The 13,356-nt window shown below is 33.2% G+C and overlaps 1 protein-coding gene across 13 annotated transcripts in view; it reads right to left on the reverse strand.

Annotated features, from left to right (window-relative positions):
- CEP112 (centrosomal protein 112) overlaps window positions 1-13,356 on the reverse strand; it is a 327,899-nt gene that overhangs the window by 229,426 nt on the left and 85,117 nt on the right. For all 13 annotated transcript variants that reach the window (XM_039859703.1, XM_039859699.1, XM_039859702.1 and 10 more), the window contains one exon: window positions 12,797-12,876. In XM_039859703.1, coding sequence (XP_039715637.1) covers window positions 12,797-12,876 — 80 coding nt within the window. The remainder of the gene's footprint in view (window positions 1-12,796; window positions 12,877-13,356) is intronic.

Consider the following 13,356-nt stretch of genomic DNA (forward strand, 5'->3'; position numbering starts at 1 on the left):
AAGAGTGAGCCCAAAACAACATGCTCTGCATGTAGTTACGTTTCCTTTTTGTTTTTTCTCTTAACATTAATTTTTTTCCTTTTAGTCTCTTCTCTTCTTGGCCAGTCTAATAGAGACCTGTATAATTTATTAACTTCTTTTCAAAGCTGGTTTTGAAGATGATCACCGTGGTGTTTCCAAGTTCACTGAATTCTGCTCTTAGCTTTACTTCTTATATTTTCTTTATTTATTTTGCTGTCTTTATCTGGCTTCTTGAGGCAAAGGCTTAGCTCACTTCAGTCTAGATATCAGATTAGAGATACTTCATAACATTTGACGAGTAATGCTTTTATTATCTTTCAGTTTTAAATATTTGGAATTTTTTATTATAATCATCTTTTTAACTTTAAGTGATTTAAAAGTACAATTTTAAGTTTCCAAACATGAGGGTTTAAAAAGAAAACTGACTGCTTGTTATTTATTACTAATTTAATTGCACCAAGAACACAAAATGTGGTCTCGATGACAATGATTCTTTGAAAACTGTTGTGACTTCCTTTATGACTTAATCCACGCACTATCCAATTAGCTCCAGCTACTTGTCACGAGAGAAGATGGTTGGGTGTTGCCAGATAGTGCATGTTTCAAGAGAAACCAACAATCCAAATTTCATGTGAAACCTCCTGATTTTATAATGTTGACAAATAAGTCAAATATTTCAAAATATTCTGCAGGCTAAATTGAACACATGTGCAGAATGACTCAACGTGCAGCCCAGAAATTTGTAACAGCTAGTGGAAAGCATGAACTTAAAAGAGAACATCAAAATGGGCAAGAAAGAAAGCACAGAAGTAGCAAAGATAAGAACAGGATGTAGGAGAAGAGATGAAGGGACAGGAGTGGCTAATGTGACACCCTGGAACTCTAAAATTAAGGAAGTAAATGGTCTGAGACTAAGATATATCTGTAAATCATTGCTATAAGGATGACATTGAAAAACAGTTTCTAAAACTGTGGGACTGGATTGTCTAAGGAGAGACTCCAGAGTGAGTAGGGAACAAAACGAACATGCAAAGACGACTGAGCGGAAGGAAGAAAATCAGGAGAACGCGTGTTCCGAAAACTGAAGAAGAGAATGTTGTTAAGGAAAGGAGACTGAACAAAACACAGGTTGGAGGTCACTGGAACGCTGGAAGAAGTTCTGGTAATTTGAGGGGAAAAGCCAAACTGGATTGGGGAAAAGCCAAACTGTAGATAAGGAAATGGAGACAGTGAGCAAAATAACTCTTTAAAGAAATCTGAGTAGCAAAGAAGGAGAAAAGATCACAGATGAAGGTGGGGAGGCCGGGCTGAAGCTGAGAAAGGGGTTTTTAAGATGGACACCTACTCTTGTCTATGTTAAAAGGACCAATACAGTTGAGAGATAAGAAGAGGTCTTGAATTAGACTGCACAATGGAGAAACATTAAATAATTGGAGGTAAAGAATTAGTGAAAGGATTGGCGTGAGGGACACACCTGATAAGCTAACAGAATATAAGAGAGTACAGGTTTAAAACAAGGACATTACTTTTAAAAATAAAATAAAAAACAATACAAAGATATTAATGGACAGTCATGAACAAACTGTCAGAAATTTTTTTTTTTTAAATCAGGGACAGAAACTCAGAAGGAGTTGGCTGTTGTCTATTAAATTAATAAAGCATCTATCAGCAGTGTGAACAAAATCAAAGAACACTCATGGTAACAGAGAATATGATGATTTTCTAGAGTTAAAAAAAAACATTTGGGAGATCTAAGTCAGCCTTTGATTCACTTATTAATTTTGCAGAAACCTAACAGCGCTACACTGCTCAGGAGGTCAAGTGGTTCAACAAGGCTCACTATCCTCTTGAAAAAGAGGCAAAAGACCATAAAGCAAGCTGAGATCAAGAACATTACTTTAAAACAAGTTTCAAGGTCATGGAAAGGTCACTATATATCTAGATTTTAATCACTAATCTATAACTGAATTTATAGCAAATCAACAATAATTGATTCCAAAATGATGATTCAGACTTACCATAAATTCTTTTCATTAGGCAATGATAAAAAGGTCAGGAGTGTATATATTACATTTCAAAAAGAATTCTATCAAAAAATAAGTCAAGAATAGTACTAGTTTTCATATACAAAGTGACATCTGGCTAGCATCTCCTAAAGAGTCTCTCTCAAATGCTCACTAAAATACCTAGAAAAAGAAAGGGAAATAAATGAGGGGAGGCGGGGAATCCCAATATCGATAAGAACTGAGATAAACACAGCACAATGAAAAAAATTGGGAGGAATCTCCAAAAATACAAAGCAAACAAACGTGGATTGATTTAAAAAAATAATTATCTATACAGGTTCACCTGAGAGCAAATGTAATCTGGTCTCAGGAAATAGAATCAGAAAAATGAGGTCGAAAGACACCCCCTCCCTCCTTCAGGTCAAAGATTCTGTGTCTAAAATAATAAAAAATTTTGATAGCTGAGATTCTTCCACGTAACAGGAAACATCAGAGTAAAATCTGTTCATGTTTTATCTACATCCATTCAGAGCCTGGAAGTCCCAGAGAACATCTGGATTAAGAGTAAAGCTCAAATGGCGGTGTCCTGGATACAGGGAGCTGCGTTGCCACAGATGAAGTAATGCAGATGGATATAAAAACATGAAGAAACCTGAGTTCAAAATATATTGAGAACGACAGGATTCACATTCACTCAGAAAAAGAGACTCATCATGTAGGCTACGAAAAAGTATCTCATCAGTAAAGCAGAGTATCTATAGGTGATATTTTCCTAAAAACTTGGAATTCACTGGCAGTTGACATAGAATATTTCTATCCAGCTGTAGATCTTCAAGAGAATATAAACATTATACAAGTCAACATGGAGCAGAGACAAGACAATCCATACCCAAAACATGTCGTACACTAATGTTGATGGTCCCTACAAAAGTGCATACACACCATGGAAATTCAATATGTTTGTTAAACAAATAAAACATCAAAACTGGACAAAATTTTACCTTGTTCAAGACTGAGTAACAAAGTAGAAAAATACCAAGTCTAAAGTCTAAAATCTATTGTGAAACCAAGGAAAAGAAACATTCCAGATACACAAAAGAAAAACCTTCTGTTAAAATGATTTAATAAGATATCCAGAAGAAAATATCAAGAAAACTGTGACGTATCTGAACGACAGAATATAGTTCTCTATGAAATAAAAGGTAAAATCTTAAGAATTATCTAAGATAAAAATTCAATAAGATTAAAAATGGGGAATGATTACGATTAAGAAGGGATAAAAAAAAGGAAAATTTAGAGAATAAAAATTCATAATGGAGGGGTAAAGAGCAGACATGCAGGTGCAGAAAATCACATCAGTGATGGTATAAACCATCTTCAACATATATTCATAGGACAAAACAATACAGATAAAAGAAAATTAAAAATATGAAGGAATGATAAGAGATACAAGAATGGATATAGAAAGAGGATGCTAAAAAATGAAAACAATTTAATAATGATGTTGAATAAATGATTCTGTAGTGTAACAGATCTGGAACAGAGATAAAGAGGTGAGATTTCCTAAATAAATATATGGTACCTGAAGCTAGGGAGCTCAATGAGATCACTTAACAAATGTAAATACAGAAGAAAAAATGGTCAAAGACTGAACCTTTTTCTATCAATTCGGAAACATAGAATTGATAGAAAAAAAGGACTCGGTTCAAAGGAGATAGAAAAGGGCCACCCAATCTGTTAGGTAAGAAACTGTCAGATGCTTCTGATACCACGGAAGCATAGAAAAGAGTTTCCAGAAGAAGAAAAAGAACTCCAAATTCAAGAGAATAGAGCAAGATGGAGACACAAGAGACCCCTCCTTCCACAGACACAATGAATGTACATACACAGTAATTTACTCTAAAAGAAATCCAGAAACTAGCTGATAACTCTTACACATCGCCTGGCTCTGGCTATCAGCCCAGGGCTGTAGATGCCTATCAAAAAACTTCGACCAAAATTTACACATTATGGTTAAAGTATTCCTTCTGTACAAGGATGCACACACTCACTATGATATTCAACATTTTACCAAAAAGGTGAGGGTGATGATAGAAAAGACATAAAAATCAAAAAGGAAAAAAATAAATTATTTACTGATTATTTAAATGTCATTATCCACATAGCAGATCCAAGATAATTTATAAACTCTGAAAATAAATTCAGCAAAGTTGTTGGATGTAGGAGTTTAGCATAAAAAAAAAAAAAATGTACTTCTGTTCAGCTGGATCCATTAGTTGGAAAATGTCATTTAAAAAAGATAAAATACATACAAAATTGTAGCATAAATTATAAGGTACTTAAGAATAAATCTAACAAAAATATGTAAAATATATATGGAGAAAATTGTAAACATTTATTAAAAGACATTAAAATAGACAAAGTAATGGAAAACTATACTATTTATGAAAGAGAAACTAATACAGGAAATGTTTTAATTCTACTTAAATTAATCTATAAAAACAATGCAAATATAAAAAATCCCAACAGAATTATAGTAAGATCTTATTCTAAAACTGAAATAAAAGATCAATGGCTAAGAATAGCTAAGAAAATTTTGCAGATAAAGAAGAGAACGTGGGGGAAAACAGGAATGTGGGAGGAGATGTTATCACTCTATGACAGCTCAAGATTTAATATGCATTCAGAGTAACTACAATAGCATAACAGTAAATAGCTCTATTTAAATGTGATCAAAAATATTTTGATTTTATTTGTTATTCTTCTGTGATTTTTGCAATTTTCTATAGCAAATATGTACTAGTTTTGTGATGAAAATAAAGCCAAAGAATAGATACTTTGAGAAGTTTGCTCACTGGACAATGTCAGTATCTAGGGACCCTAGATAAGTTCATTTTAACATAAACTCTCTATTATAATGGTAAGAAAAAAAGCATTCCTCTTTTGGATTAGCCTAGAACTTAAATGGCAGTGACAAATTACAAGCTTTTAAAATAACAACTATAATATAACATCAATTTCTGGTTACATTTAATTCTCCTTTGATATAATTAATCTAATTCTAGTTACATAAAATCTAAAATCTAAAATGATTTCATACATGTCAAATAATTTCTTCCTGCTCCCTAATTCTACATAATGTCTTGGTTGTTAGAGGGAACATTATAAGCAGATATGAATATCTGACATCTTTTGATGGAATAATATAGTATAAATCGTATCTGTTCTTAATTTTAGTGATAATAGTAATAGGAAAAACGTACTGAAAATTTACAAACTCAATTAGTATTCAAATTGATTATATCCTCAGTTAAAAACAACACCACATATTCTTTAATAAGTATTATAAATTACAGGCTATTTCTATAGTGTAGTGGAACAGTTTTTATAATTAATCTTCCAAGAAAATTTCTTAAAAGTACAAATCTGTCTTTTAAACAGAATAAAATTTCTTATAAAGTTGACCCTGTAAAGATGTTTTCATTTACTTATGAGAAACAGAAATCTTTACATTAACTATTCAAGTCTGCAGGCTTCCTTTTAGCTTCTTTCTAGATAGCTCTTTAATTCACAATTTTTTTTTCCATTTTAAAGTAAATCACTATTAATTCCTTGAGATATTTTTACCAACTTTACAAACAAAATGACCAGGCCACAGTTCCTCACTTTGGCAGTATATAAAACTAGTTTAGAATTCTATTATTCAGCTACACTTTAAATTCCTACAAAAGACTGATTTAACCAACTTCTCCCTTTCTACCAAAATTCAAAATTCAAGCTCCTGGGTAAACTGGAAGGTTATCTACTTTTAATGCAACTGCATCCAATTTTTTTTGCAGTAAGCAATGTTCCATTAAAAACAAGCCTAATCAAAATATAGTCCACTCCTCTGAATAATCACAAGATTATTCAGTATTCCATTTAAGTCTTCTTTTAAGATTAGTTTCTAGCAAATAAAAGTACAAAAACATTGTCATCATAACTTTGCAGTTTTATTATCTTTACTCTAAGGCATTCCTATTTGAAGATTAATCCCTGCTCCTACTAACACTATAACTGTTGATTTTTAACAGCAAAAAAGCAACGAAAGATAAATGAGGAGATTTAAAAGAACCTTATAGGAAAGCTTTTCCACTCATGTTTAAAAATATAACATCTTTAAAAATATAACTTTAGGGGTAAATAAGCTGTTTTCCACTGTAATGGGAGATTATAAATACTATGTATTATGAGGAAGAAAAAACTTTTTTTTTTTTAAGCTATACGTCAGTTTTTTGGGAAAATAACACTCTAAACTTTTTAATAAATTCCCTCATTTTAAACAGAACTATAAAGTCTGGCAAAAGACAAAGTGCTGCTAATTTTTGTATAAATAAATAATTTTACAGAATGATTTTCAATAAACCAGATGGTGAACACTTGCTGAATGTCACTAATGTCGAAAGTTGTTTTCAAAACAGGTCAAATAACACAATTCAAGAACATTTGAATTACTTAGAAAACATAAAGAATTTTTTCTAATAATTCTATATGTAAGTGAAATTGTACTTGGAAAGGCAATGATATATGAAAATATCATTATACATTAAAAAGTTACAAATAACAAAAATTAGTGGGAGCAATATTTTTAAAAAATCAAAATATGGTAAGAATAAGCCCTTAAGAAATTTTCACACTTTTTCCTTATTTGTAATACTTGCTCAATTATTTTATAGTCACCCAATCAACAACGAGCAGGTCCATGAATCGGATCACTTACGTCTTAGGTCCCCATAAACAAATCAAGTTGATATAATGACTGTTCTCAGAACTAGAGGTTCAAAACTATAGCAGGGTAATGTGAAAGTGAGGAAAGGCCTCCAATGTTTCTTCCCTGTGGTCCCTAACCAACTTAAATCCCCAGTCACTTTAAATGGATCTCTGAGAATGCCATTTAATAGTCTAAAGGCCTATCCTCCCCACATGTGTGTCTCAATTTGCACAACATAAAAACTGGATGGAGGTATATATCTAAAAACAGGTGTACATGTGTTTACCAAAAGAAACATAATAAGAATGTTCATAACAAAACTATTAATAATAAGCCAGACCTAGAAACTGCCCAAATGGATACTGACAGTAGAATGAATAAATACATTGCAGTTATATTGCAGTTCTATGTTCACTTTGAAACACTATTCGATAAATGAAAATGAATAAACTACAATGATATATAACAATAAATTTCACAAACCAAAATATTGAACAAAGAAAGCTCACTTCTCTCTTGCCCCATCCTGAGTACTGAATCTTGAGCTGTATGACTAGGGTCATGCAGGAAGAGGCTACGAGAATGGCTGATAGGACCCTCAAAAGGGCATTAAAGGGACACAAATCCTACTAACTGCATCATGGACTCCATCAAAAAGCCTTCCCAAGAGCTGCTGGGAATGCCCCACCGACAGATCCCGCTAACTGACCCCCAGCCACCCCCAGCACTGTGCGCCTTCCCCACACACTCCTCCACCCTGTAATCAGCTCCCTGTGTGTGCTCCCAATGGCGGCAGTGAGAGTGAGCTTTAGCAGATGGCTAGTGAGAACATGCAGAAAGATGGCCCAAATCTGAGGGCCAGAAAGAGACCTCAAACTTGAGCTTTAGCACCACTTTTGTTAAAACAAAAGAGTCTGTCAGCACTTGGCCTGATACGAGATCAAAAAAAGGCATCCGAGGTGAAGAATTCTGCCACAGGAGGGTGGAAGACACATGGGGCTTTCCATGGTGCACCCTGGAAAATCTGAGAAAGCCTCAGAATGACGAGCAGGACGGAAGGAAGGGATTTCTATCCAAAAGGCAGTTATGAAAAACCTCTAGTAGGCAATGCCTGCTTCAAAAGCGAGGAGAGCAACAGAAAACTTCAAGGAACATGAAAAATCAAGGAAACATGACACCATTAAAGGATTACAACAGCATAGGAACTGGCCTCAAATACATGGAGATCTGTGATTTCCTGATTAAGAGTACAAAATAGCTGTTTTAAAGAGACTCAGTGAGACACAAGAAAACACAGGACAACTCAATGAAATAAGGAAAATAATATGCAAACAAAGTGAGAAGTTTAACAAAGAAACAGAACATATCTTGGCCACTGTGAATAATGCTGCAATAAACACAGAGGTACATATCACTTTATAAACAAATGTTTCCAAATTTTTCAGGGAGATGCCCAGAAGAGAAATTCCTGGGTCATATACTATTTTAATATTTTGAGGATCCTCCATACTGTTTTCCAAGGTGTCCTTCGATAGATGATTGGATAAAGAAGATACATATATACAATGGAATACTACTCGGCCATAAGAAAAGATGAAATACTACCATTTGTGACGACATGGATGGATCTTGAGAATATCATGCTAAGTTAAACAAGTAAGATGGAATAAGTCTAGAACCATATGATTTGACTCATTTGAGGGATACAAACTGAAAGCAACAAGCAAACAAGACAAACTAACAAACAAAAACTCATAGACACAGACAGCAGTAAGGTGGTTACCAGAGGAGGGGGCGTGGTGGAGAGAGGTAGAAAAGGGTAAAAGGGGTCAAATATATGGTGCCAGAGGAGATCTGACTTTGGGTGGTGAACACACAATGCAATACATAGACGATGTATTATAGAATTGTATGTTTGAAACCTATATAATTTTATTAACCAATGTCGCCTGAATAAATTTAATTTTAAAAAAAATAGAGATCATACAAAAGAACCAAACAGAAATTCTGGAGTTGAAAAATACAATAAATGAAATGAAAAATGCAATAGAGAGCATCGATAGAAAAATGCAATAGAGAGCATCGATAGAAAAATGGACTATGCAAAAGAAAGAACCTGTAAACTATAAGACAGGAACTTTGAAATTAGCCTGTCAGAGGACAAAAAAAAGAATGAAAGTGAGTGAAGCCTATTAGAGCTATAAAATACCATCAAAAGAACCAATTTACAAATATTGCCATTTCAGAAAAAAAAGACAAGGAGAAGGGAGTAGAAAGCTTATTTAAAGAAATAGTGTTTGAACTATAGAAAACAGTGTGGAGGATCTTCAAAAAATTAACAAAAGATAATATGATACGATGATCTAGCAATTCTACTTCTGGGAATATACTCAGGAAATAAAAACACTAACTCAAAAAGATATCTGCACCCCCACGTTCATAGCAGCATTATTTACAACAGCAAAGACATGGAAGTAAACTAAAGGTCTACTAATGGATGAATGGATAAAGAAATTGTGGTCTGTGTATATATACACATACCCCACAAGTATATATATGATGGAATATTCTTCAGCCATGAAAAATGAGGAAACCTGCCATTTGTGACAACATGGATGGACCTTGAGGGCGCTATGCTAGGTGAAATAAATTACGACAAATACTATACGGTCTCACTTAATGTGGAATCTAAATTTAAAAACCAATCTCATAGAAAAAGAGATCAGATTTGTGGGTTCCAGGGCAGGGGGTAGGGTACAAGGGAGAATTAGAGGAAGTGGTCAAAAGGTACAAACTTCCAGTTATAAGATAAGTAAGTACTAAAGATGTCACGTACAACATGATGACTACGGTGTTACCACTGCCATATCTGTGAACACTGTTAAGGTATGGAGGTTCCTCAAGAATGAAAAACAGAACTACAATATGATCGAGCAATCCCACTTCTGAGATTATATTCAAAGAAAATGAAATCAGGATCTTGAAGAGATCTCTGTACTCCCATGTTCATTGCAGCATTATTCACAATCATCAAGATACGGAAACAACGTAAGTGTCCAACAACAGGCGAAAGGATAAAGATGTGGCTAAACAAACAATGTTGAGGTAACCGAGATCCATACCTCACATTTCACACTGGACGCATTCCAAATGGATCACGAATTTAAATGTGAAAATCAAATCATATAAGTACTAGAGACAAATGGAAGAATTTTCATCGCATGTTCATCAATAGAGAATTGGTTAAATAAATTATATCAAATACATAAAATAAGGAAACTCTTTATGTCCTTATATGAAACAATCTCCAAGATATAGTGATAAGCAAACACATACAAAAAAGAAAGATTGGGATATATGTAGGATATAGGGAAAAGATGATGCGGAAAGAATATTTACGCCTGCACATGAAAGGATACACGAGGAACTAGTAGCCCTGCTCCTCCCAAAGAGGGAAAATGTGTCACTAGAGGACTCGTGTCGGGGGCAGGCTTTTCCTATATGCTCTTTTTTCATCTGTCATATTTTAAACCACAGGACTCTATTACTTAGTTTTTCAAAAAATTATTTTTAAATTGTAAGGGTACAATTAGCCACTGTTTTACTTTTCCTTCTAGTATATCTACAGCAAATTCTAAGCAAGAGCAAACTTAGATATTTCTAAATGTTTATATAATAAGATATCATATATCTATACTTTACAAATTTATATAGTACATAAATTTGTAAAGTATAGATATATAGTACATAAATTTGTAAAGTCAGCTAAACATATGTCAGTATTATAAAGTAATCATGAGAAAATTCAAGACAATGATTAAAAAGAAGAGTAATGGAATATCCAGTTTTCTTGAGATGCCTCTTTTTAACAAAAATGCATGACTAGTTTATTTCAGAAATGCTGAGAGGCCTCTGGCCTGAGAGGTTATGACCCAGATTGAAATTATTTATCACTATATCATCTAAAGACCAATATTATATGCTCTAGTGAAATTTCCACTGCCTATTTTTAATACTAAGTGGAAAACGGAAAGCTTATATATATTAGTGACAGGGTAGAAATATTTATAATGTTTACAATTTGACAATGGAAAAAGTTAAAGTGGGATGAAAGGATGAATAAGTGAATGAATATCATCACATTCTAAAAGTGATATATTTTACCTTTGTGTATATATATTAAAGAAAAAATTTCAAATAATCAAGGAAAATTTCTATAGTATCATATAGTTGTCTTTTAGAAAATGAGATTATCTCTAGACCAACTAGGTATAACTCCATTCTTAGATTCGAATGCAATAGCGGCCCTCGCCCCTACCCCTAAAATGTTTTCCTTTGAGAAAAATAGCCAGCTTCTGCTGTTGACTTTGAAGTTTGGACCACGCAATAACTAACTCTGCTTTCAGATCAGATTACTCCTGCTCTACCAGGTGCTATATTATTAGGATCATACAGACATTTAGTCAAAATGAAGACATCACCTACATAGAGAATGGAAGAAATAGATCTACAGCGGAATTTTATTAAAGTCTGAAATGGCTTTTTTAACTCCAAGTAAAATTTGGTATTTTGGTAAAGACTTTTAAAGCCTTAAAGAGTGTTACCTGGCTCAGAAAATGATTATGTTGGATACAGAAAACTATGGAGGTTTCAGGGTTCTTTCATAACCTATCAGTGAACATTAAAAGATACCACACTGTTTTACACATAAACTCCCAATATCCCACTGAAAAAAATCTTTCTGAATTCCAATTGCACTTATTGTCAACAGCTTAATACCTAGCACTTGAACTACTTCAAATGCCTAATCTGGACCATAAAATCTTTAAGAAAAGCATTATGTCTTGAGCCAGATCTTCTAAGCCTTCTATATGTTTTAGCGTGATAACTACAACACATAGACATTGTAGGTACAGAGCAAATATTTGTTATTTCACTGTTATTTAAAGGGATTATCTCTTCCTTTAGGGATATAAAGCACAAATCAACAAACCAAAGAAATTACAAAAGAAGAGAGACAAAGTAGAACAAAAGAGAAATAAAAGTTGCGTAAGTTGAATAAAGTACACAAATTATTTTAAGATGTTCTATTCAGCAACTCAGCCAATACATTTTACTAACAAGAAGCGAGGGAGAAGGAATGATTATGCAATCTTCTCAGGCAGGATAAGATACTAAGTTTGCTTGATCCTGGGTATTCTTTCCCTTCCTTTCTATAAGTTACTTCTGTTTGTAGGTTTGGGGAAGAAAGAAAAATGGAATTAGCTTATAAACAGGGAGTTAGCTAGATACACTGAGCTCAAGAAGTAAGCTATCTTCTTAAACCACTTTCTGGGGTCAGGGACCCTGCTGATCTTTCTCTTATTAAAGTTCTTATCACTCTGTAGTATAATCGCCAAAGTTCTTAAATATCTTTGCAACTGGATTATAAGGTCCTCTGGTGGGAACTCAGTATTTATTGACTAAATCAATGTTTTCCACCTGAAAACTGTATGATAAAGCCTAGTGATAAGTAGGGTCTAATCAACTTAGTAAAATGAATGGAAAAGACAAATAAAATCTAATGCTTTAAATGTGTATATTTAAGTATTATATCATGAGTCAAAACCTTTCCCAAACAATGCCTATATAGTAGTCCATTTTCAAATATAACTGGAACATTTTACCACCCACACTTCCTAAAAAATCTACAGAAGAATTTATAAATGTTCTAAGACCTAAATCTTATCTTTTTTTTTGGTTCATGGTTACATTTAAGAAGAAAGCTTCTGAAATTACTACATTTTACTTCTTATATTACTATCACTTAAAAACAGCTGAACTAATTTTTCCTTTTAAAAAAAATTTACTGGCTAGTAATAAAATTCTGAAAATAAAGATTCATGATGAAAAACTGACTCAAACTAAACCATAGCAAGGCTATTATAAAAATATGATGTTTAGGTTCTAGCTACTTAATTTGGCTCACAATTAAGAATAAGAGTATCATTAAAATTAAATATATTACAACTTTACTCACTTCAAAGCTTCCTCAAATTTACTGATTTTCTTTTGAGCTTCTTCTTTTTCTTTGTCAAGTTCACTCTGCAAGTCATGCACCTGCCATGACAAGATACGTAATATTTACTAGAAGAGTTTACTCAAAAGAGAAATACAAACAATGAGACAGCAATCTTAAACATTTTTAACATAAAATTTGATGTATATTTTTCAAGATAGAGACTTGGTTAACCATAATCATTTACTATATAATTATTTCAATAATATATTGCGAATACCAATTTTCTGGTCAAAGTTAAATAACTGTTTAAATCTACCTGCAAGTGGATTCTTTATAAAATAAACTGATATGTGAAAAACTCAAAAAGAGATCGATCACTTGAATTTTTTTTTTTTAATTACCTATTAGCCAAAAAATTAGAAAAGGAAACCAGTATAGCTGGAGGAAAGGGGGGAGTAACCAGCAGCCATGGCTCCCTGGACATAGCAACTGAGGGTACAGAGCCAGCTGGTAGGTAAGAAAACTCAAGTCGCTCAGTGGGGTAGGGAGACCAGCCACACACCTGTGGGCAAGCCAGG

The sequence above is a fragment of the Pteropus medius genome, unplaced genomic scaffold (assembly GCF_902729225.1).
Source record: "Pteropus medius unplaced genomic scaffold, Ma_sr-lr_union100, whole genome shotgun sequence".
NCBI lineage: Eukaryota > Metazoa > Chordata > Mammalia > Chiroptera > Pteropodidae > Pteropus > Pteropus medius.